Source organism: Tenrec ecaudatus, chromosome 7 (assembly GCF_050624435.1).
Source record: "Tenrec ecaudatus isolate mTenEca1 chromosome 7, mTenEca1.hap1, whole genome shotgun sequence".
Taxonomy (NCBI): Eukaryota; Metazoa; Chordata; class Mammalia; order Afrosoricida; family Tenrecidae; genus Tenrec; species Tenrec ecaudatus.
In genome coordinates, this window is record NC_134536.1 from 60234016 (window position 1) to 60258252 (window position 24237).

Sequence of the window (24237 nt, forward strand, 5' to 3'; positions counted from 1 at the left end):
TTGGGATCATGATAGTGGGCGGGGAGGAAGCATTTAGGAACTAGATGAAAGTTGTATGTTTCATCGTTGCTTACACTGCACCCTGATTGACACATCTCCTCCCAGTGACCCTTCTGTAAGGGATGTCCAATTGCCTACAGATGGACTTTGTGCTCCACTCCACACTCCCCCTCACTCACAATGATATGAGTTTTTGTTCTGATGATGCCTGATACCTGATCCCTTCGACACAGGCTGGTGTGCTTCTTCCATGTGGGCTTTGTTGCTTCTGAGGTAGTGTTAGATTTGGGAAGGGAACACGAGCTCACCTTGGGTGCACGGAAGAATTATGACCAGTTGAGATGCAAAAGCGGCAAAAGGAGTTTATTCGCTAGCTCGAGCTAAGGCTTCCCTCCCTCCACTGCCCAGCGCAGCAGGGACCCAGCTTCCAAAAGGGAATCAGCAGCGAGTTCTTTGTTTCCTGGGCTTTTATGGGGCAAGGGACAGGGGGCAGTCCAGTGTTGTTGTTCTTTAAATTTATTGGAGAAAACTTCTGGTGCCAGCGTTGTCCAGCGGTGATTGGTGAGTAGGTTCGCGTGTGCTTTCCTGATTGGTTGGTCAATGGCGGCCTGTCGCTTGAATTCTGTTGGCTGAGGCGTCATCAGGCGATGTGTCTCATTGATTAGGTTGGATCAGGCAATGTCAGGCGATGTGTCGCATCAGTGACCAGGAACCTGAAACCAAAACTTAGGCCTACCTCAGACTTTGGTTTTCATACAGCCTGTTTAGACTTTAACTCTGCTGATTTTAGCAGTTGTACACCCGTGCCTCACAGTAGATGGCCACTTGTTTACCTTCAAGTCTTTAAGACTCCAGATGCTATATCTTTTGATAGCCAGGCATCATCAGCTTTCTTTGCCACATTTGCTTATGCACCCATTTGTCTTTAGCAATTGTATCAGGGAGGTGAGCACACAATGATAGGATTTTTTGTTCTTTGATACCTGATAACTGATCCCTTTGGCCACCTTGTGATCATACAGGCTACTGTGCTTCCACAATAGATGCGTGTTTCATATGTACCCCAGTTGTAGCATCTATATGATCCTTGTCAATTTCCTCCACGAGACTGAGTTACGCAGGAGTAGAAATCCAGGCTTTGCATTTAGTAACACTCACTGGTCCCTGTCTATCATGTAGTCAACTTAATCTGGGCTTGTTCGGTGAATGGATAAACTGGCTGATGACACAACAAACTAATCTAAATGTAAAAACCTTCCATTTTGCATGATGACATGCTTGGGTCACTCCTTGTTTGCAGTAAAGTGCAGTGCCTTGTTATACCCAATGCTAAGTAAACAGTGAAGATTGTTGCCATTGGCTGTACTGACTCAGAGCAACCAAGGTACCCAAAATAAAAGATTGCCCAATCCTGTGTCCACCCCGGAGTCAGATCAGACCACGGTGATCCATACAGTTCTTACAGGGTGATGTTGGAATGCAGATTGCCAGGCCTTTCTTCCCAGTCTGCCCTATTCAGCCTCAGAGCAACACGGGAGCCACTCCTGGCAGAAGTATGGCAGCTGTGCCATTCATAGAGGTATGGTGTTGGCTGGGAATCATGCCCAGGCCTCCCAGGCAAAGTGAGAATCCCACCACTGCAACACCAATGCTTCCACAACAAGTAAATATTGCTGCTGGTACCAAGACTTTCTCTGTAGATGCTCACTTATCGGACTAGAATCCAGACCAGTACCACTGGCAACATTCAGAAGCTTGTTAGAAATGTAGACTCTTGGGCCCGATTCCAGACCTCCTGAAACAGAGCCTCTCTTGTAACCAGATTTTTGGGTGATCTCAGTGGGGTGCACAGTGAAGTTTGAGAAGTATTGGTCTAGGCCAGGCGTCCTTAAACTACAGGCCGTGAGGCACATGTGGCCCGCCGGGTATTTTTGCCCTGTTTGTTTTTTTACTTCAAAATAAGATATGTGCAGTGTGCATAGGAATTTGTTCACAGTTTTATTTTTAAACTATAGTCTGGCCCTCCAACAGGTCTGAGGGACAGTGAACTGGCCCCTGTTTAAAAAGTTTGAGGACCCCTGGCAGAGCAGTGTGGTTCTCAAACGTTTTGGTGTCAGGATGCCTTCAAAAAGGCACTATTGAAGATACCAAAGATTGGTTCATATGATTGTATCTATTGACATAGACTATATTTGAAATTTAAACTCAGAATTTTAAAAATAATATTCACTTATAATTTGTGAAAAATAAAAATGTAAAACTCACCATGATAGCATTAAAATGAACACATTTGTGAACTGAAAATACTTTATAATGTCTAACTTGATTGTGTAATGGGTTGTGTGTTGGGCTGCTAATCACCAGGTCAGCAGTTCAAGCCCAGCAGCCCTTCCATAGGAGAAAGATGAGACTTTCACTTTTCTACATTAGCTGTGAGTGGGAATCAGCTCAATGGCATGACTGAGTTTTAGTTTAACAGAGTTTCACTGGATTCTCCTACATGCTTTCTGCATTATCTGCTGCATGCAACCTCTTCGTAATATTTTGAAGGTAGTTTTTACCTCCCTGGACAAACTGGGACCCCCTGAGCTTAGATAGGCTGTAGTTTTTCATAAAACATGCCTATAAGCCATAAGCAAGCGACCTGATCCTTTCAGGCGTTCCTCATTCGTTGTAAGCAAGACATCATTTCTCAGAAGAGACACAGCGGGGTCCACAAGTCGTTCCTCACACTTGGCTGCGATCGATTGCTTCACCTGCAGCTTTCCTCGCCACCCATCAAAGATTCAGAATGCTTATTGAATTTTTCAGTGGGTCCAATTTTATTGTTTTTTAATAAATGATTCCGCCAGCTGCTCATTTATTTGTTGTTGTCAAAATTTTTGATTGCCTGTCTTCTTCTTTTTAAGTGGCAAAGCACTGATGGTAAAGGATCTCTGCCATCTGAGAGTCACAGCCAAGCAGGAGCAGGCTGAAGCCCTCCTTTTACACATAAGGGAAATGAGAGAAAGATCCAGTGACTTGTTCAAAGTCCCCCAACCAGGACGTGAGTGAGCAGGGGGCCTCTCTCCCTGCCTCCGGCACGCTCTTTGCACTATTGTTCCTTGGTGTCTTGTAGGGACTGTTGAAACAAATCCTTCAGAAGGCAGATGAGGAACGTCCATGTTTACACTCTGAGAATTAGAGGTTGGATAAGATTCGGTGGCCTTGCCCTTGCGGGTGGCATCTCCCTCTGGCTCTGCTGGCAGAATAGAGTTGGAAAGGGAATCCGAAGCCCCCGTCAAGCCCAAAGGGGTCTGAATGAGGGATTCATAGTCATTTCTTTCGGAAGAATGGCCCAGCACCTCACCACAGATGGGTTTTGCCTTTCCAACAAGGACTCCGATCAGTTGGGCTGCAGGCTACAAGCAGCCCTGCCAGGTTGCCCATGGCTTAGCTTCACGGCAGCCAGAGGAGCCGAGCAAGGCATGTTCGTTTGCCCCGGGGGGAGAGACAATCACCAATCTGAGGACGCTTTGGGTGTTGGGGATGTTCATTACTTGTCCTTGTCCCAGGCACTTACTCGCCCTTACCTTCACTTTCTGTTTCTTTTTTTCCTCCAATGAAGATTTCAGAAGACTGACGTAGTACTAACAAGGTACCATGGTCAACATGTGAGGGAACTGTGTGAACAGGCCGTTATCTGAGATTGTTTTCCCACTTCTTGTTGATCTGCCGGACTGCCTTGATCAGGCCCTCGATTCTGTTTACTAATCAAATTCTCACCAGGGGCCAAAGATTGTCCATCCCTAATGCATGAGTGATACTAATAAACCAGCTTACTATTTCTTGTGGTATCAATATGCAAGATACCAGCTCATTATCAGAATGCTTGTTGTCTTCCTCTCTGCCACTTATGCTTCGGTCGGTCTGTGACATTAAGTTCCTACTGTCTCGTTGACGTGGCTCAGCACTTGCTGTAGAGAGCAGAGGAACCAAGAATTCTTCCTTCTATCGGATAGTAATTGAAAGGCAGTACAAGGACTCTCAGTATATCATCCTGATGTTTGATCAAAGCTAATCATTCTGGATACCATTCCATTGGAACGAGAAACGAGCAGCACATCTCTTCTGCACACAAACTACAGAGTCCTGCGGCTGCCAGTGTAGACACTGAAGGTCAGGGTGAATCCACCGGACACTTGTCCATGCTCCGTAGCACTGAGGAGGGCCCACGGGGATCCTCTGAGCTGGCAGGGACCCCATCAATTCTGCCAGGCCTGCTGCCTCCCATGCTTAAAGTTACTGAATTGGCTGTCTGTAAAATTTCTTTTGTGTCTGTTTCAATGATTCTTTTTTCTCACAGAACTGCCAGCGGAACACGACGGGGGAACACTGCGAAAAGTGCCTGGAAGGGTACATCGGAGACTCCATCAGGGGGCCGCCCCACGTCTGCCAGCCGTGCCCCTGCCCGCTGCCCGACTTAGCCAAGTAAGTCCTTGAGAAAGGTGACTTCTCTGGATTCTTCTACTGTTCAGCATCCTCCCCCCACCCAAATCCAGGGTTCTAAAGGCAAAACTGAGTACGTCAAGATGAAAGGAGACTGTAAAAGGTATAGATACGTTTTCAACCATAAATATACATGTGAGGAAGCACATGAAGCCAGTTTCATCTTTTCTGATTGTCCCTTGACCTCCAGAGACCACACGGGCAATGCCAACAAAACCAAACCAAGGAAAACCCACTGTTATCAACCCAATTCAACTCACAGTTGCCCTGTAGAACAGGGCAGAGCTGCCCAGAAGGCTTCCAAGGCAGTAACCTTGGAGGGAGCAGAGTGTCACAATGTTCTCTTATGGGGCAGCTGCGGTGGAAACTGCTGCTCCATCTGGTGAGTGGTGAGCAATTTAATCACCGTGCCATGGGGCTCCTCGGAACGCCAGCAGAAACCCCAAACCAAATCACGCTGTGGCCTCAGATCCATCCTAGGAGCTGTCCTTGTGGGTTTCCAAGCCTTGTCACTGTTGAAAGGAGTAGAAAGCTCCGTCTTTGTCCCACAGAGCAGCCGGTGGCTTTAAGCTGCCCACTGTGGATTGCTGCCCAACTCATAACTACCACGCCACCAGGACTCCTACGGGTTCCTTCTTGGACAACATTCTCAGTGGCGTGTTCCTCTTCAGTCTCACGGGGCAGATACTTTCCTATACACGGCCGCCAAACAGACTGCCCATCCGAATTAGAACACAGATAAGCACAATTCATGTTTTAGGCCAATCAAGTCAGAGATTCCTTGGAAATGTGAGGCAGTGACTACGAATTGGGCTGCTAACTAAGAGGTCAGCAGTTCAAAACCACTAGGCGCCCCTCAGGAGAAAGACAAGGCTTTCTAATCCCCTAAAGAGATACAGTCTTGGAAACCCACAGGGGCAGTTCTACCCTGCCGTGTAGGGTCGAGATGAGTCAGCATCAACTCGATGGCAGTGAGTCGATCTTTGTGTTGGCATTTTGACTTGAGTGAGAAGCTAAGGAAGATAAACCAACATCTTAATGGAAATAATAGAATTCACTCAGATGTAATGTGTATAAATAATAAACCTTGCACCCAAGGCTGGTAGGAAAGACGTGACTGGACATTTTGTGGGTTTTAAAATGACAGATTTAGAATTCAGAAAGGCAGCAACCCTGGCTGGTGCTGTTAACACACCAGGCAACATAATGGGCCACGGGGTCAAGTCCACCCGAAGGCTGTGCCATCAGCCATTGAAAACCTGCGGAGCACAGTGAGGCAGGAGGAACTTGACAGAAACCGGTTGTTTTGGTTTTTTGGTGGAAAAAACAATAGACCTGAATACGTATCCCTGCTTTGCCACCTAGTAGCTGTGTGCTATCGCACAATTTACTTACTATGTGCGTCCCGTTTTCCATGGGGGTTGGAGTCACAAAGACCGAGTTCATTCCTTGATCCTGTTATCTGCTCTGAGTTGCCGCGTGTAAATCAGAGAGGGAGGGAGGCTCTGCCTCCTGGAGTTGAAAGGAGGAGGCCAGGATACTGGAAGTGGAGCATTTGGCCTGGGGCCTTGCAAATAGCAAGGTGTTGGGTAGAAACTGATTTTATTGGGCGCGTACTTGTATTCTTTATCACATGTGTTGCTCACCCTGTTAGCCACTGTTCAAAGTGCTTGGGTGTGATAATGATACGGCTGGTAGCTGGTGTAAAAATAATTGTCAGAAGGGCACTGCCATTGAGTCCATCCCTCCTCATAGCGAGCCGACATCGGGTGTTCGAGGCTGTACATCTTTAGGGAGCCGAGAGCCTCCTTCTTCCACCATCGGTTCAAGGTCCGAGCTGACTGTTGTTGTTAGGGGTCGTTGCATCATAGTGACCCTGTGTACACACGACAGAAAGAAACATTGCCGGGTCCTGTGCTATTGCTCCTGTTTGGGCCCAGTGTGGCAGCCACCATGCCAACCCATCCCATGAAGGCCTTCTCTTTTTCACGGCCCTCTCCCTCACCCAGCACGGTGTCCTTTTGGAAGTCTCTTGGGACAGCATGTCCAACATGTTTGAGATGAAGACTTGCCAGCTTCGCCGCTAACGAGCACTCTGCCGTGGTTCTTCAAATACAGATCTGTTTGTCCTCTCAGAAGTTCGTGTATTTCGATATTCTTCATCGGTATCACTATTTAAATGTGCCCATCCCTCTTCAGTCTTCCTTATTCCATGTCCAACGTTCACATGCATGCGAGGCCACGGACAAGACCATGGCTTGCGCCAGGTTCTCCTTAGTCCTCAAAGCAGCATCCTTGCTGTTCAACACTCTAAGGGGCTCTTCTTCAGCAAATGCACCCAGTGCTATGTGTGTTGGGTCTCTTGACGGCTGCTTCCATGAGGGTTAAATTAAGCATCACATATCAAATTGCAAACATTTTTTACAATCTTCACTACCTCTCTCAAACACACGCACACCCATACACACCCGCACTCGTACACCCACATAAACAGAAAAGAAGAACACAACAACCATATTTCTCCCAATCTTTTTTCTTAATAGAAATCCCATAGCAGTAACAGTGCAGCTAACAGCCTGTGCCTTGTTCCCGTGCCCTGCAGGGACGGTGCTGCAGGTGGATGTGCAGCACCCCATTTTTCATCAGAGGTCACGCAGCTGCCGCAGCACTGGCTCTGTGCTTTTTCATGTCTGCTGGCATTAATAATGTGTGAAAAATGGAGGGTAAGGCCAGGGAGAGTAGAAAACGCAGACATTAGCTATTCCGTTATTGCCACTCCAGTGTGGCCTGAGTTATGAACCCGCTTTGCCTCACTGAGGTCTAGTCTTTAATTGTTCATTAATATTCTGCTCTCCAATGTTAGTCTTAAGCACTTCTGAGGAGATGTTCAGTATGCCTTTTGCTTGCCACGGGAATGGTTATTGTAGGAAACATCTATATTTTATTAACGATATATATCAGAACGGGCCAGGCCATTTTAGTAATAATTGACGCTTTTCAAAACTTAAGTCCCCAACCTCCTAATCATAACACATTTTACACATTCTCCCTGATAGATGAAGATGCTGGGTAGCATCATCTACTCAGAAAAGGTTGATACGTTTTGAATCGCAGACATTTTCTTTGGATAGTAGCAGAAGCATTAGGAAGGCCATCCAGATGGTCCCTCCTGGTTATGTTGCCCGACTAGTGCTCTTTGTGCCCCACTTTGTGCCCCACTTTGTGCCCCACTCCCATGACAAAATTTATCTTCTAGATTACATACAGGCCCTTGCATAGGAGAGTCTGAGAACCTCATTCCCTATGGATTGAGAAGTCTTCAACCAACAAGTAATTTGTTGAGTGCTTATCATGTGCCAGTCTCGTACCGGTCATTGGTGCCACTGCAGCAAATGAACAGTCAAGAAGCCTTGCCTCCGTCAAAGTAGCCATGGATTTGGGATCTCCTAGAGCAGATTCTGTTTCTGTCTCATCAACAGAGAGAAGTGGGCCCGGCAGCCCTGTGGGGAGAACCCTACTGGCTGATATCCACAGGGCGGCAGTCTGAAAGAGGGTCTGGTTTTTGTGGTTTGGAAGCAGATTAATTGATGAGCCAATTTATCCAACACGACAATGAAGCAAGAAGTTCTGAAGACTATCAACTCTGGAGTAAACAAAGCAGAAACTTACCAACTGGATAAATGATCCTTTTGTCCTGGTGGAAGGGGAGCCCTGGTGGCTTAGCGGTTTACACATTGGGCTGCTAACTGCAAGGTCAGCAGTTTGAAACCACTAACCGCTCTTTGGAAGAAAGATGGGGCTTTCTACTCTCATAAACACAGGGGCAATTCTATCCTGTCCTATAAGGTCACTATGAGTTGGCATCCAATCGATGGCAGTGAGCACTTTTGAGTCCTGATAGAGAAACTGGTATTCACAGTCATCACAGGGCCCCATGTTTATCCATGTTTGCACATGTGTGTGTGGGGGGTGTTGGGGGCCTGTGCTCATACGTACTTAGGTCCGTATTCACAGATAATGAACACTGACGTTGCTGCAGTGCACAGGGCAGAAAAGCTGCTGGAAATTATACCGAAGAACAAGAAGGTGCTACTTCCATGGGAGTGTGGAGGGGTTGGTAAGGACATGAAATGAGGGGAAGCCTGGCTACCACCGAAAGGGAGATGGAATCATCTGTGGTCATAAATCAGGACAAATGTACCTAAATCCTGTAACAGCTCTAAGTTTTTTATCTGGTGTTCGTTAACTAACCTTGAGGACTTCTCCAGTGTCTTATCAGAAAACAGGTACCCGGCTACTTCTTTCTGTGTTGTTAAATGCCCTGTTCCACTTTTGAAAAACAAAAAGCAAACAAACAAAAATTTGTTACTTTCTATAGAGATTTTTTTTAAAAGGCCTAGAACACGAATTTTAGAGCCCAGGAAGGCACCTATTAGGAAAGCTGATAGATATTTCCAAAGCTCTTCTAAGTGAATCTACAGACCCAGGGTCGCGGTTTCTGGACGTCCAGTTACAATCACCACATCAAAAAACAACGGAAATAATGTTTTAGCCTTGAATCATCAAACCAAGTGCTGATTCAGTTTCTCCCTAAGTCTCTGAGGGTTTTCTAACAGCAGAGGGTCGCCTTCACTTGAAGCAGGCACCGCCGTGGTTAGAGTGAGCTGAGAGAAGCGCCGTGTTTTCATTTCCTTACCCCAAAGCACAAAAAGAAAAAGATAAGGAAAATATAAACCATCGATGTTGATAAAAAACTAAAGGGAACGCTCAATGGCAAGCATTGCCTCTGAGGCTCCTTCCACTGATACCGGTGGTCACATGCTTGTCCCCAGGAAGCCTTTGACCGGGCTTGTTTATTTAGGTGGCAGTTGGCCAGGTCTACCAGTCGTTATGGTAATCTCTCCAATTAAGGGAACTGCCATGGGTTTGAAACAGCAGGAGCTCAGTGAGAGGCAGAGGCCTCCAAATGCCAGCAGGTCTCTCAGTCCTTCCGTTGTGGGCAGGCTCTGGGTGGGACGCCTTCAAAGAAAGGTGGAGGAAAATCTAATCTATTCTGGACTCTGAAATGGGTAATGTCTCTTGAAGGAGGCGAAGGCATAAGAACAAGCAAAATAAAGGGTAAAAAGGCCAAGGAGATGTAATTTTGTTGGAATGCTTTTCCTACACTGTTAGAGAAAATAAATTGTGGGTTTTGTCATTCACCGAAAAGCACATGTTTCCTCTGCCTGATTTTATGTCTTCAAACAAAGCAAACACATCCACTTGCTTTCCATTAGGTAGAATGGATGATTCATACAGGAACACTCCATTGATTGTATGAGTTTGGTACCTAAAATAAGCTCATGTAAATTTTTTGTAAATATTCACGTGCATACACCCCCATATAGGTTGGATTCATATGTTGATGAACACATTTCTGTACATATGGGGAACAATACTCCATTTCCTTTGCATTAAAAATTAATGGAGTTATTTTTTCTGCTGCATTATTATTTTTATTGCCGTTTTGTCCCATGTCCTCATTGGCTATCTCATAAAAAGAAGAAAAAGAATAATCCAGAGCAGGGATCCAAATGGACCAGAGTCCTTGGTCTGTGGATCCTTTCTCTTGCTTGAAGACTTGAAGACTTGCTTTGTGGCCTTAATCAACTTAGTCCGTTTCTGCATCCATGCATTCTGCATCCTTTATTCCATGTCTTTAATTAAGGGTCTGTGGAAATGCCATGATGTAGTTTAGAAATGGCTTGTGGCAGAGATCTGGTGCAGGGAGAGACAAGGGAATGGGGAAAGGGGAAGAGAAAATTACATATATACTCGAATATAAGCCGACCCGAATATCTGCCAAGGCACCGAATCTTACTTTAAAAACTGCATTTAAAAATGTGCTGAAAAACCTTGGCTTATATATGAGTATGTATGGTATGTCCAATCCACTTTGAAATGTACTATCAGAAAGTATTGAGGATAAGAGGAAAATTCAGTATAAATCTAAAATTACAGGTAAATTTTGGTGATCTTATTTCTGGTTTGGAACTATGTATTTTAAGCTTGTGTTAGATAAACAGTCTGGAGAGAGAGAAGAAAGGGAAGTCAGACTGAATTCTGCTTAAGGGACATAGCATTCAAAATGCCACTTGGCATAATTACAAACTCACTTGGGGAGAAAAAAGTGATGAGCTAAAGTCAAATTTAGCGCAGGATAATAAATTGCTTTCTTGGTGTTCCACATGAATTACTAAATAAAATTTTTAAACATTCTGAAAATTGCCAGTGATGCATGCAAAAATATTGAAATCAAAGCCCCCTCTATGGAGAACTAATTACAGCAGACCTGAGAAATGGAGGGAGTGGCATTTTTTACCTGAGCCTCCTCCTGGTCTGCCCTGCTTGAAAGGCAGAGGGTATCATGTCAATGAAGCAAATGGCCACACCCACTCCAAGTTGAGGGGGAATCTGATTGACCTGTCCAAAGTTAAGGCTAACACTTGGCACTCGTCAAAAGTTCAGGCAGGGTCTGCAGTGGCATATGACATTGACTCCTAATACTCTGTAACGCCTTCTAGTTTTGCAGAATCCTGCTATAGGAAAAACGGGGCTGTTCGATGTATCTGCAAAGAAAGCTATGCTGGACCCAACTGTGAAAGGTAAGCTAATGAGATCCTCTCTTTCTGTGTTCAAAGAAGGGAATTTGGGGGTTTTAGACTCACTAGCACTACCACGCACCCACCGGAAATGGGTGCTCCAGTGGAAAAGGGAGGGGACCACATTTCAGAACCCATTACAGGATTTCCCCCAAATGCCAGGCCCCAGATTTAACTTTAACTATACTAGATGCTCCCTGGAGGCCAAGCTAGGATCATATTCTCAGGATTGAAAAAAAGAAAACAGAAAAAAGAGAGGAAATTGAGGTTCTTGTGTGTGTGGACGTAATAGAGATTGGATAGCACACTGCTTGCTCTCCACCTTTGAGAACCAAGACTCCGGTTTGCAAGTCTCTATTAAAGATCGAGTGTTCCTTGGTAAGTAAAAAGGAAATCTCCTATCAAGACATTCAATTGGCAATAAGCACTAATGTCCTATTTAACACGAAGACCCTGGGTTGTGTGGTTAATGCACTCAGGTGCTGAGAGGGTGGTGTTGAGCCAGTCTACCCAGAGGCACCTCGGAACAAAGACCTGGTGATCCCTTGACAAAACTGCATGGAATGCAATTCCACTCTGTCAACGATACGTCAGCTGTTTTATTGTTATTAGTATTATTGTTAATATTATTTAGCCTTCTTTATACCATCCAGAAAAGCTGTCCCCATCCGTTTGATTCCAACTCATAGCAACCCCATGTAGGACAGACTAGAATTGTGCCTTCTCTCCCCTCTCTCCTTTAATCAGCTCCGCTGAAACCTATTCACCATGCCTGCTGGTAGTTCAGCAGTGACACAGGTGCCAGCGTCATAGCAACGCACAAGCCACCTCAGTGCCCGGGACAAGCGGCGGGCATCGTTGTTATGATTACTACCTGTGTATAAATATGGCTCATTCTTATACGGATTTTACTATAGGCTTGTGGTTTGTTTGTTTTCCCTATAAGGGCAGAGGGGGCCCCTATGGATCGCATCCACTGGGAGGAGTTGAGGAGATGCACTAATTTCCTCCTAGGGACTGCTGTGAGAATGCTCGGAGCACTTTTCTCCACTTCCTAGTGAGGCTCAGGAGAAGGAGGCACCCGAGGTACTTGCGCAGTAGGGGTCTGAGAGGATTGTTCATCAGCCACGCATGGAGCTTTTTCTCACTAATGTCTGAGCTTAAACTCATTTTAGTAGGATAATGATTGGGCAGGGTTGCCAGCTAATGGATGTCGGATGACTCTGGTGAAGGGAGTTAATGGCCTTCAGTAAGGTCCTGCTGAGCAAATGTGGGGTTTCCCAGAGGTGAAATCTCAGCCACTACCGGCTCAGTCCTGCAGGGTAACACAGGGGTGCAGATCAGCCCTCTGCCTGCAACAGAACAGCATGCCTAATTTTAGATTGCACATGATCATCTCCATCCCACAGAGGAAGCTCACAGTACCTGCCATGTCCTAGACTGGGTCAGCCCTAGTGGTTAGCTGGACCTGAGAAAGGTAGAAGGGAGCCCTGGTGGTGTGGTGGGTTACAAACTGGGCTGCTAACCACAAGGTCAACAGTTTGAACCCACTAGCCACTCGAAGGGGAAAAGAGGAGGTTTCTGTTCCAACTCAAAAGAGCAGTTCTGCTCTGTCCTATAGGGTCACTATGAGTCAGAATTGTCTTGATGACAGAAAGTTTTGTTTTACTTGAGAATGTTAGCATCGAGGAAAGAGCAACAATTCTTAGGGAGGTGGAAGTAGAATTATTGAAGGCTTAAAGCCCAACTGGCTGGGTTTGTGCACCAGAGCCAGCTCGAGTTTATTTGAATTCTCTAGCTCCCAATTTCCACATCTATAGATGGAAAAAAGAAAAGTATTTGCCAAAAAGTAGGACTGTTGTGAGTTCAGACTGTAGTGTTTTTAATCCAGTGCCTGGCACTTAGAAAGTGCTCAATAACAATGAACTGGTTAGCAGAAGTTATTGTGGTGGTTGTTCGATTTCTGCCCTGGGCCGCTGTGTGCCTTGGACAAATTGGTTCATTTCCCTGAATTTATTTTCTTTCTTGGCCTGAAAGTAAGACTGGGAACTAAATAGTGCTATTTATTGATTGTCTCCTACCCCTGGATACTTTATATTTGTCACCTCTCAGCCTCTTAGCCATCCCGTGAAGTGGTCATATCTTGTCATCTGCACAGGAGGGCGCTGAGCCCGAGGGAGGTGATTGACTTGTATGAAGTCATATCACTGCTGTAGGTGGGCAAACCAGGATTGAAATCTGGGTCCTTTCCCTGCCTCCATAGTGTATTTCCCAAATGTCTTCTAAAATACTTTTTATTTTAGATGATTAATGCATTTGATGATCTGATGCTTAATGGATTTACCGAGTCTCTGGGAAGCAGGAGAAGAATATTAACCTGCTGCTAGATCCCCTTAGACAGGAGGCTGCATCTGCAAAGAGCCCTGGAAGTAAGCTTTTCCTCCGGGGCCTGTTTTAGGCTGCAAAACAGACCCCAAATCTCAAATGTAATTTTAAAAGAACAAGTCTCAAACAGAACAAAGACAAGATAAAGGCATAGCATTCAGGTGAGGAGAGCATTAGCCAGGCATCATAATGGTGTCCAAAGATTCAGAGCCACTTAACTAGGAAGGACATGGAAAGTAAAGGAAATGGTCATAGAATCATGAGTGGTGGTAGACCAGTACATCACAGGGATAGATGGGACTATAGAATCAGGGATGGAACCATGAGTGGGACCCATGCATTGTCAGATAGAAGAGCTTACAAGACTGGGCCAGGACCTTCCCACCAAGGTAGTCAGGCCATGAGTCACAGGGCATGACTCAAGACCGCAACCCTCAGTCCAGTGACCTAGTATTAGGCAGAGTTCTCTATAGAAACAAAATAAGGACACTTGTGATTTTATATATATATATATATATATATATATATATATATATATATATGGAGAGGTTTATACAGCAAGCATATAACAATTACTCCACACAGAAAGCTCAGTTCAACTAACTTTTGTAGAACATTTAGTATACTGAAGGATCCTTCAACTTATGAGGGCTGCCAATCCAAGGTCAAGGAAACCCACAGACAAGACAGGCAGCAGACATCTGGATGGGGCAGCAAAAGTCAGTAGCATGGGTGCATAGCAAAGCAGGCCGCAATGGGGTCTTGAGTTCCAGTGATGTCCCACATCCACATGATCCACCAGCAGCATGGCGAAGCAGGTCTTGAAGGAGACACGATCCACAGGTTGGCTTGGCCCATAGGTAGTGCAGCACACAGTTGAGGCAAAGAACTAGCTCCAGCAGCAGCATGCTGGTCCAATCACCAGGGAGAAAGAGATGGGATGCGGGCCTCCGAAAGCCTTTATCTCCATCTCCCTCCAGTCAAGCTGTGACATGATTAAACTCTGCCCACATGTTCCTGTGGGGGCCTGATTGCACAATCAACCTAACTATCACAGATCTCCATCAAGGGACATGCTCAAGCAAGCCCCTGAGCAGCACTGTCCCTCCCGTGCTGCTGGAGGCTAGTGGAGGCAATGCACTTGCTTGTGCTCTCTGCCCAAGGGCAAGACCACTCACATCCATGGATTTTGATAAGAGACAATTCAATGAAAGCTGAAAATCCAAGTGGGGGCTCTGAATAGATTTCAGTTTTTCACTGTCATCCAATCCTTTCTGCAATTTCAGCTCTCATACAGGCCTTTTGTTAGCACAGGGAGAAAGTAAGTCACTGAACTTTCTCATCTCTTTTTCCTCTTTCGCCTAGTTGCTTTCCCACTGCCTCTTTCAACGGAAATGCATTGAGGTGTTTTACATCAAAAATGAACCTTATAATAACAAGATCTATTCTCCTAAATATAAATTTCCTTATTGGGTCTTCACCATTAAAAAACTTAAATTAAGAGATTGTCAGAGGGGTAAGGGTACAAATACATCTGAAGAATGGTCCTTCATTGTCAAGGAACTTTCCAAGCTGGGGGAGGAGACAAAGGAGGTAAGAGATAAATAGTGTTTTAGGTTACAAAAAGAGACCCCAACCCCACATATAATTTAAGGAGAACATTCCTTAAGTCCTAAATGGGACAAAGACGAACACATCACTGGATGATGGAGACAGTTAGCATGAGGTCACCATGGCATCCAAGGATTCATAATCATAATCACAGAGCTGCATGGAACACAAGGGATCACAAATTCATAATTAGTGACAGAACAATACACCACAGTTCCAGGTGGGACCATAAAACTGGGAAGAGGGCCAAGATGAGACACATACATTATGTTAAATAGAAGAGTTTACAAGATTTGTCCAAGGCCTTTCCATCGCGACAGTCAGGGCCTGACTTAAGACTATTCGACCCCTAGTAAGGTGCTCCTTCAGTAGAATTCACCCAGGTACGCCTTAAGGAAGACTGCCCTTCTCTGGGCTGGCTGAAGGTAGGTGCAAGTAATCCACTTTCCAAAGCACTCTGCCTGAGAGAGGGCAAGCCCATTCAGATCCTTGGTCCATGGTCAGAAGGAATTCGCAGAGGACTCTGCGAATGGATTTTGAGTTTTCACTGTCATCCATGGGCTTCAGTAAACGGGGCCTTCACAGTTTAAGCTCTAATATGATAGATGTAAAGATAAAAACTCGCTATCATCGAGTCAATGTTGACACACAGTGACCCTATAGGACAAGGCAGAACTGTCTCTGAGCTTTGGAGGCTGTAACTTTAAGGAAGTAGTAAGCCCTGTCTTTCTCCCTTAGAGCAGCTAGTCATTTCAAACGAATGGCTTGAGGATTGCCACCCAATGTGTGCCTGCTATGCCACCGGGGCTCCTTAGAGAGATAGGTACAGATGGATGGATGAATGAATAAATAGGAGAGGGGGGAGGAAGGATATTGGAAGACTGAAATGCCAGGTGGTATAAATATGTAACATGCCCAGCTGCTAAGTGAAAGGTCGAAGTTTTGAGTCTACCAAGAAGTCTATTTCAGAAGAAAGACCTTAAACAATTCACTCATCAAAAGCCCTGTGGTACCCATGGGACCACGATGAGTTAGCCCCAGTTAGATAGCAACTAGCTTGTTGTTGTTTAAAATAGACAAGGAAAGCCTGCTCTGGAGTACAGCGGAAGGACCGACTTCTTGCTCACGGAGGGGCTGGATCTTGGAAGAGGAGATGGCCTCCTTTGGGTTTGGACCTGATCCTGGGAACCTACTGAGTGTGAGGTTCTGTTTTGAGTTTAACAGCCCAAGGTTTTAAGTTGTCAGAGTTAAGCCTCATCTAATCTATGTTTTGAATGGAATGTACAAGTATTTATGAACTTGGACCTCACCATGGAAACTTTTCAAAACAGGCACCTGATGTGTGTGACTATCTTGTTCAAACAAAAATAAAGTCTCCGCAAGCCAAGAACACTCTAGGTGTTTCTGTAGCAGGACTTCAGACCACTTCCTTCCAGTTGATGCCTGCTGGGAATTTGCGTGTCCACCCCACAGTTGAGTGAATCAGAATCTCCGTTTTAACAAGATCCCCTGGCGCTTCTTACGGGCTTGTAGGAATCTTTTAAACTTTAGGTGGAAAGAACCGCTCCGAGGCCCTGTTCTCTACTTACACATCATTTCATCAAGCAGCACTTCTGGAATTTGACTCTGTATGTATTTTCAGGAAAGCTTTGGATTGCCAGGCCCTGCACAAGATACTTTTCCATGGGCCCCTGCAAGAGAACCTGTAGGAGTGGGAATCCTATTCTTGATCCCGCAGGCTTCCTCCTGCAGCCAGTCTTCTCCCTGCCTCAGGAAGGAGCCCCAGACTCCCACACCGCACTGTGGGAGACAACAGGGCTTCTCAGAATGCAGCCTGAGAATCCGCCTGAGCCCCCCAAAATATTCCTGGGAAGTTTTCTTACTGTCATATTTAATTCAATCATAATTTTGACAAAAATAGATATACATTTGGCCCTACTGTGTGGAGCCGGTGGTCCAGTGGCTTAAGTGTTGGGGTGCTCACCCCATAAAATCGGCGGTTCTCACGGTCCAGGAGGAGGAGGAGGCTGTCTGTCCTGTGACCGTTCACCATGCTGGGAAGCCTACTCCAGAGCCGTTCCACTGTATCGTGTAGAATGACGATGAATCAGAATGAATCAGAACGAACTTAATGACAGTCGGTAGATTGGGACCTTAAGGTCCTTTTTTTTTTTTAATCCACCTCAAAGCAAGGAGAAAATGTGTCAATGATGTAATATAGACCATGAGAGGCCAAACAGCATGCTCTTAAGGCAAGCTGTAAAAATAATGATTTCACAGAAAAAAATCATAGAGAGAACTGATTCATTACAGAGTGCACGGCAGAATGTGCAGGCTTAAAATCAGATGATCTTGTGCCAAGCTCATGCTGCAAGAAGACAACATTATTTATTGCCTTCAATTAATTAATGTTGCTAATTTGATCACCTTTGTAGTTTTCTGTGTGTGTTATTGGGGAATTTATTTCACAGATGGCTACAAGTAATAGAGGAAAGAATATTTAGTTTTATGTTTTAATATTTGAATATAATTTGAATGTGATCATTGGAGTTTATACTGTAAAAATGCCTTTTTAAGGAAATAGTGTCACATCGTAGTTTGAATAACACTTATAATATATCCTAGCTTGAATAACACTCATCTAAAACATGCAATATGATCTTACGCTGTCATGTCAACATATCAGCCTGCCTTATCCTCCTGATAAAGTTCTTGTCTCTTAGCTTTAGCTCCTGCCTGCCTGTCTTTCCCAATCCTGTCTGCCCGCTCCTATTCTAAACGCCATCAGTGTTGCGCATCCTCCACTCTAGCAGCTTATCTTTGGAGCTCATGGCAGAGGACTACATTTGGAAGAGGATGAAATAATAACATTGACTAAGTGCCGGCCGGGTACCCGGCAAGATAAATACGCTCTTAACATAAAATGATACATTTGGCCTCACCAAAACCATCCTGTGAGGCACTAGGCACAAAGTGACTAAGTCACGTGCTCAAAATCAGACTATCTAGATAAAAGCTTTCGGACAAGAGAAACAGCGTCTAACTCGTTTCCCACCTCTCTGCTCATCACCACATCTGGCCTGTGGTAGACACCAGTAATAATTGTTTAATATGCATTTAAAAGAGGAGGAACTGGAGACAAGGGGGCTTGAAGAGATATTTTAAAAGTCACGTAGTTGGGTCAATAGTAAATCAAAATCCTAACCTCTGGACTTGCTACGTTCAACCTATGCTTTTCTAATGATACAATCATATGCTTTCTAAGTCCTGGTGGGGTAGTGGTTACAAGTTGGGCTGCAATTCGAAAAGTCAGCTGTTTGAAACCACCAGCTGCTGTGCAGGAGAAAAACGGGACTCTACTCCTGTAAACGGTTACAGTCTCAGGAATTCACAGGGGCAGTTGAACCCTATGCTATAGGGTCACTCTGAGTCAACACTGACTCCATGGCAGTAAGCTTCGTTTCTTATGCCCCTGGTGTCATAATGGTGACGCATTGAGCTGCTAACTGCAGAGTCCACAGTTCAAAACCCCCAGCTGCTTTTCAGGAGAAAGACACAGCTTTCTACTCCCGTAAAGAGTTACAGTCTTGGAAACCCACTGGGGCAGTTCTACACTGTCCTAAATAATTCCTTTGGGTCAGAGCTGACTCAATGGCACTGAGATGCCTCATTAGTCCACATGGTCTCTCACAAAAGTTTTAAGAGCAATATTTTCATCCATTTAACTCCAAAGAACCTATTGTGTGATGAGTGAGAGACATGCCAAGACTCTATAATGCTTCATCCTGTGCATCATGTTTGTTAAGGGAAGAAAACAACAGACAAAGAGGCATGATTGAGGCAAAAGTAAAGCAAATTCAAGGTGACCGTGAAGAAAGACCTGGTAATCAGGTTGCAGCCCAGCAAACTCCGAGGAGTTTCGTCATCCTGCATAGTGCTGCGTACTGCGGGGGTCCCCGGACTGTGAAAGGGCTCTGCACAAAGTGTGCGTGTGCGTAACAAGTGCACTTGTACGTCATCTCATTTCATCTTCATGACCAGCCGAGAGGTGGATTCTGCCACCTCACCTAGTACCCCCGTGGAAGAGCACCCCTGGTGATGGAGCCTGGGGGGAAACGCGGAGGAGAAAAGGCAGAGGAGAGCAGTAGAACTGCAAGATTTAGCCTCCCAAATACCTTTTGGTCAAAATCAGGTGCTTCCCCACCCCAAAATTTCTATTTTGCCTAAAAATATCATTTAGGTGACAAAGTTTATATGCCATAATGTTTTTTGTTTGCACTGTGAACTTGTCAATTGTTTTCCCCCAATTAAATACGTCATTGCTAAAACCAAAAATCAGACTGTACAAGAATGAAAATAGGACCAGGCTACTAGATTCTTGGCCCCATTCTAAAGCTAATTGCTTATCCTTTGGATACTGTGTTAATCAGTTTTTGAGGGAATTGGTCACATAGATAGCTTTTGATTATTCAACTTTTATAATCATTACTTGATTAAATAGTTAACACATTAATGCCAGACATTGTGGGGTGCCAGCCTCCATAACCAAATGGGTGCTAAGGGGCAATTGTGTAACTGAAGGGTAAATTCAAGGAGCATCAGACAAGGCATGTGAGGACTCACCTCTTCCATGGAGACAGGAACCAAAGAGAGAGAGAGGGAGAGAGCTAATGTATTCACCCACAGGTTTATATAATCGTGGGCTAGCAAGGTTCAGTAAGTGCATATGTAACAGGAATGGATGTACTAGAGCAGTGGGTCTCAACCTATAGGTTGAGACCCCTTTGGAGGTTGAATGACCCTTTCACAGGAGTCGCCTAAGACCATCAGAAAACACATAAATATTTCACAATATATAATTGCATATTGTTTTGTGATTAATCACTATGCTTTAATTATGTTCAATTTGTAACAATAAAAATATATCCTGCATAGCAGATATTTACATTATGATTCATAACAGTAGCAAAATTACAGTTATGAAGTAGCAATGAAAATAATTTTATGGCTGGGGGGTCACCACCACATGAGGAACTGTATGAAAGGGTCTCAGCATGAGGAAGGTTGGGAACCACTGTAGTAGAGGCATATGTGTCATAGGAAGGGGAGGGTGCATTCTGGAGGTAAGATGGCAGCATAACCTTGGACATCTTTGAGCTCATCTCCAGGGAAACCATCTAAGATCCTTATCACAGGGTGGAGCAGACAATAGGGTCTGATTGCTCTTGATGACAGATAGGCTCTGGGCATCCTAGAGAGCAGCCATGTGCTTAATAGGAATATCTTTAAGTTGGCATTGTTATGGGGGAGGCGGGGACATTGTGGGGAATAACTTTCAGTTAGGAGAATGTGACCGAGATTCATCTCCAACTCACAAATGTGAAGGCCTTCCTCCACCAGAGTCTGCCTCCCACACTCCTTAAAAATGAGCATAGAGAATTTGTCCACATATACTCTCTTCCGGCTTCTTAGTTTCCCACAAGGCATAATTTCCACTCCACAAGAGTGGAATAAACTTTCCACAGTAGATTTGAGCACTGTATAGCATGGAACAAACCATCTACCTTCTATTGGCTCTACTTGCCTCATTTGTAAAAGTGGGGGCCCCTAAGGAACTATGAATACATGAACCCCTGCTTGCTCAGTCTGTAAAATATGTAGTGACTCATGGTCAGACTATGACTCCAGAGTTGCCTTTGACCCTACCTCCAAAAGATGCTCTTGAGACTCAGAGGAATTCCAAGTCGGTTCCTGTTGTGGTTGAGATTCAGACTTATAAAACAGAGAGTTGGGTTCTTCTCTTATGCAAGACCAGGAGACAGCCACTATAAACTAAACAGAGAAAGGAAAGTAACTACAAATGTGGCCTCTATGAATTGGACAAAGTCCTCTCAATGCCCTGGACCTCAGGTTTCCCAGATATATATTAGATGGTAGGTCTGAGTTCCACTTCGGGGAGCCTGCAAGTTTGCTGGTGAACAACAGCAAAAGAAAAATTCAGTTCAACCATGTGTTTCACAAATTCAAAACCAAAGTCACTGCCATGGTGTCCACTTGGATTTATAGCTGCCCTATGGGACGGAGTAGAACCGCACCCGTGGGTTTCCAAGACTGTTCAAGTCTATGTCCATAGAAAACCTCATCTTTCTCCCATGGAGCAGCTGGTGTTTTCAAACAGCTGACCTGTGGTCAGCAGCCAACTCATAACCATTATGCCACGAGGCCACCTGGATCTGTCCCATAAAGGAATCGTTTATGTTGGCTTAGGGACCAGAGGGGTCCTATATCTGTGGAAGAAGCATATGGAACTGTGTGAACGGCATGATGCATTGAACGTTTCCTCCCAGGGCATCTCTGTGTGTGTTTTGTACCATTTATTCTCATCTTTTTTCTGGATCTTGATTGCTAGAGTCCACAGCTCTATGGATAATGATATTCGGTTCATTTCCGGTTCTTTCGGAGCATAGGCTGTCATTTTCCCTCTTCCTACCTCCCTCCAAGGAGGAACAAATGGATGTGAATTGCCCTTCTGTTGGATTAATTTATTCATTCATTTTCCAGCAGCATCGGCGTGCTTCAGGATGCAGGGAAAGAAAGAACATCAGGGCCAGGACTATGTGCTGGGGCTTCCTAGCTATGTGCCCCTTAGAAAACCAAAGTAGCCTCTCAGCCTCAGGAAGCCGCCTCCCGTCCCTACTCCCAGGTGGCTGTGCTGACAGTAAACTCACCTGAGTGAACGTGTGTGCAAGCCAGGAGATACAAGGCAACTAGAGTAAACAGATTCAGTGCACACCCTCATCACAACTACACAGGTGGCAAAAATGCCCCGGAGCACAAGATTAGAAGCACTCACACCAAACCCATGAACAAAGGGGTGATTTTAATGTTAGTGTGCTCTCCAGTTCAGTTTCTATTGCTTTCCAATGTGCTGAGTCATGAGCCTCATACTTTGCGTGGCGATCTTCAAACTGCAGTTTATTATTATTACTGGTCAAGTCTGCTTGGTTCCCTTGGAGAGTTATCCTTCCCTTTCCACTCCCAAAGTCAGTGTCCCAGCCCAGGCCCTCTGCACCCCACCCAGGTCACAATGTTCCCATCAGCAGAGCACGCAAAGCACGATGACCCCGAAGCAGACACCATTTCTGCCACAGTCAGAAACCTGCTCTCACAGAGAACCAATTCCTCTGTGGCCTCCTTTCCCTCCCGGTGTGACCATGCTCTTCCCAGCCACGCCCTATGCATCGTCTCTCCGTGAACCGGCCGTCTATCTTCGCTCATCATCCTCAGCAGAGGAGAGTCCGCTGGCCAGAGGCAGCATCTGCCATTCTTACAAAGCCTGAGCCACTTTCAAAAAGTGAGATTTCACAGAAAAGGCCAATGTCTACTTCTTTAATTGAAAATTTGGCCACGCAGGTATACCAGTCCCTCGAGGCACAAATTGGCAGGGACGAATGTAGATAGATCCTCAAGTCCAATGCACTAGGACCTCTGCTGGCCGGCAGGGGAAAGAGGCAAAAAAGGGGCCAAAAAAGGGGAAAGAGGCATTCCTTCCTCCTCGCAGAGGCAGCCATACCCCGAGCACACAGCTTGGCAAATTGAACAACAGCTAGACGAGATTTCGATCCTCATTCACCACCTTGGCAGAGTTCCCCAGTTCAGGGCCTAGCTGATATCCCCAGAGGCACGTGCTCACCCCACAAGGGCACTTAGATACCTGGCCTCTGTTGGCGCTCCTGTCGAAGATGTTCAGAATAGCAACGTAGGCTCCAACTCTGTTGAGCTGTGGTGCTCTCACCTTTTTGCTCCGCTTTGTCTCCAGGCTGCCGGCTTCCCTCAGTCACTCGATGGATGTCAGTAGCTGGGGTACCAAATGTCTCTTCCTTTACAGGCAGATGGTGGAGCGCCTTCCCCACGCTCTCAGGCATGTTCTCTGAGCACTAGTTCAACTGCACCATCTCTGCACCCATCCCTTTTAGCCATCAGAACGCTGGGTATTGTCTGGCTCAGACTTGGGTAATCTGAACAATTCACTGTGACACTGTAGCAAGGTGGATAATGTTTCTCAATAGAGGTGTTATTAACATTTTGGTCAGGGCAATTCTTGGCTGTGTCCTGCTGTGCGTCTCTTGCAGTACGTTTAATATATTGGCCCAACCATCGTATGCCAGCCATGCTCAGCAGTCATTGCGATGGCCAAGAACATTCCTTTCGCTAGTTGAATCCTAATGCTCCTGCCTTTGGAGGCCTGGCCAGACTGAATAGCCTCATACACAATAGAGGAATGGGCCTTTAAAAACAAAAGTCTAGCCTTTCAGGAAGATGAAAGATTGGGGATGGGTTTGGGGAAGGCAAACCACACGACACTTTCCTTTTAGCTATCAACGAAGATGAAAAAAAGGGATAAATAGCAATACATCCTTTGAACCTGTGATTCCCCTTCAGATGTGCTCCTGGTTACTATGGGAACCCCTTACTGGTTGGAAGCACCTGTAAGAAATGTGACTGCAGTGGAAATTCAGATCCCAACCTGATTTTTGAAGACTGTGATGAAGTCACCGGCCAGTGCAGGAATTGCTTACGCAACACCACCGGATTCAAGTGTGACCGCTGTGCTGCTGGCTACTATGGGGATGCCCGGATAGCCAAGAACTGTGCAGGTATAGTCCCTCAGACCTAACCCCACAGCCTGGCGAGCGCAAACGTGATTGTGCGGGCTGGCCATCAGTCCTGAGCGCAGGGCAAAGTCTACCTTGGGGAAAGATTGCTAGTGCCGCCTTGTTACTTCTCCAGGATGGCGCAGGCATGTTCTCATGCGTGCGCATGCCAAGTTCATGGGAGAGCTGCGTGGTTACAGTGGCTCCTGGAGTAACCCCAGTCATGTGGGAGGAGTCCTGTGGCAGTTCCCTGCTCGTCACATCAGTCCCATCATTAGCTTAAGCGTCAGGCTTTCGGGAGGTACCCAGCAATCACCAGGGAACTGCATGGGCTCCCTCTAAATGCTTGCTTAGTCTGCAACCGACGTTCTTTCTCACCATTAAACTTGATGAAAGTGACATTTCGGTGAAATGGATTAGAAGATCAAGGGGATAGTTTATCATCCTTTACCGCCCCC

General features: G+C 45.6%; 1 protein-coding gene across 2 annotated transcripts in view; it reads left to right on the top strand.

The window, feature by feature from the left end:
* The window catches only part of LAMA4 (laminin subunit alpha 4), a 166888-nt gene that overhangs the window by 51211 nt on the left and 91440 nt on the right, over positions 1-24237 (top strand). For both annotated transcript variants that reach the window (XM_075554655.1, XM_075554656.1), the window contains exons 4-6: positions 4346-4470; positions 11052-11132; positions 23568-23782. In XM_075554655.1, the coding sequence (XP_075410770.1) occupies positions 4346-4470; positions 11052-11132; positions 23568-23782 (421 nt within the window). The remainder of the gene's footprint in view (positions 1-4345; positions 4471-11051; positions 11133-23567; positions 23783-24237) is intronic.